A 611-nucleotide genomic window follows, 5' to 3' on the forward strand; every position below is an offset into this window, starting at 1 on the left:
AGCAGTAGCAGCATCATCATCACCATCAGCAGCAGCAGCAGTATCCTCACCATTATCAGTAGCAGCAGCAGCAGCAGCAGCAGCATCATCATCATCATCATCATCATCATCAGCAGCAGCAGCAGCAGCAGCAGCAGCAGCAGCAGCAGCAGCAGGAGGTTCTGTTGAGTGCCGCAGCAGGCGCGAGGGCCCAAGCTACCAGCTGGTGGATTTGTTTTGGGGTAAGGATTCATCAGCAGGGGCTGTGCTGACGCCTTCTCTGTATGAGAAGACAGAAGAGACAGCAGCAGAACCTGTTGGCGCCAGCAGCAGCATATGGGTAGCAGCACCAGCTCTCTCGCTTATATGGGATGAGCCCTGGCCTGATGGTTTGCTGCTGGCGCTGCTAGCGGAGATAAAAAACCCCAGCAGCTCACCAGCTCAGCTCCCCACTACAAAGCAGTTCTTACCTATGCCTCTTCCTCCTATTCCTCTTGCTGCTGCAGCATCCTCAGCAGCAGCACCAGCAGCAGCTGCTGCTGCTGCTGCTGCTGCTGCTGCTGCAGCACGGAGAGGGAGAGGAAGAGGTAGAGCTGCTGCTGCTGTGCCCGCCGTCTGGCAGTGTAGAATGA

General features: G+C 56.6%; 1 protein-coding gene across 1 annotated transcript in view; it reads left to right on the plus strand.

Moving 5' to 3' along the window:
- EMH_0002180 (uncharacterized protein) overlaps positions 1 to 611 on the plus strand; it is a gene marked incomplete at both ends in the record, with an annotated part of 10134 nt that overhangs the window by 2729 nt on the left and 6794 nt on the right. The window contains one exon of the mRNA XM_013495917.1: positions 6 to 566. Coding sequence (XP_013351371.1) covers positions 6 to 566 — 561 coding nt within the window. The remainder of the gene's footprint in view (positions 1 to 5; positions 567 to 611) is intronic.

The sequence above is a fragment of the Eimeria mitis genome, genomic scaffold, assembly GCF_000499745.2.
Source record: "Eimeria mitis Houghton genomic scaffold, Emh_scaff182, whole genome shotgun sequence".
Classification (NCBI taxonomy): Eukaryota; Apicomplexa; class Conoidasida; order Eucoccidiorida; family Eimeriidae; genus Eimeria; species Eimeria mitis.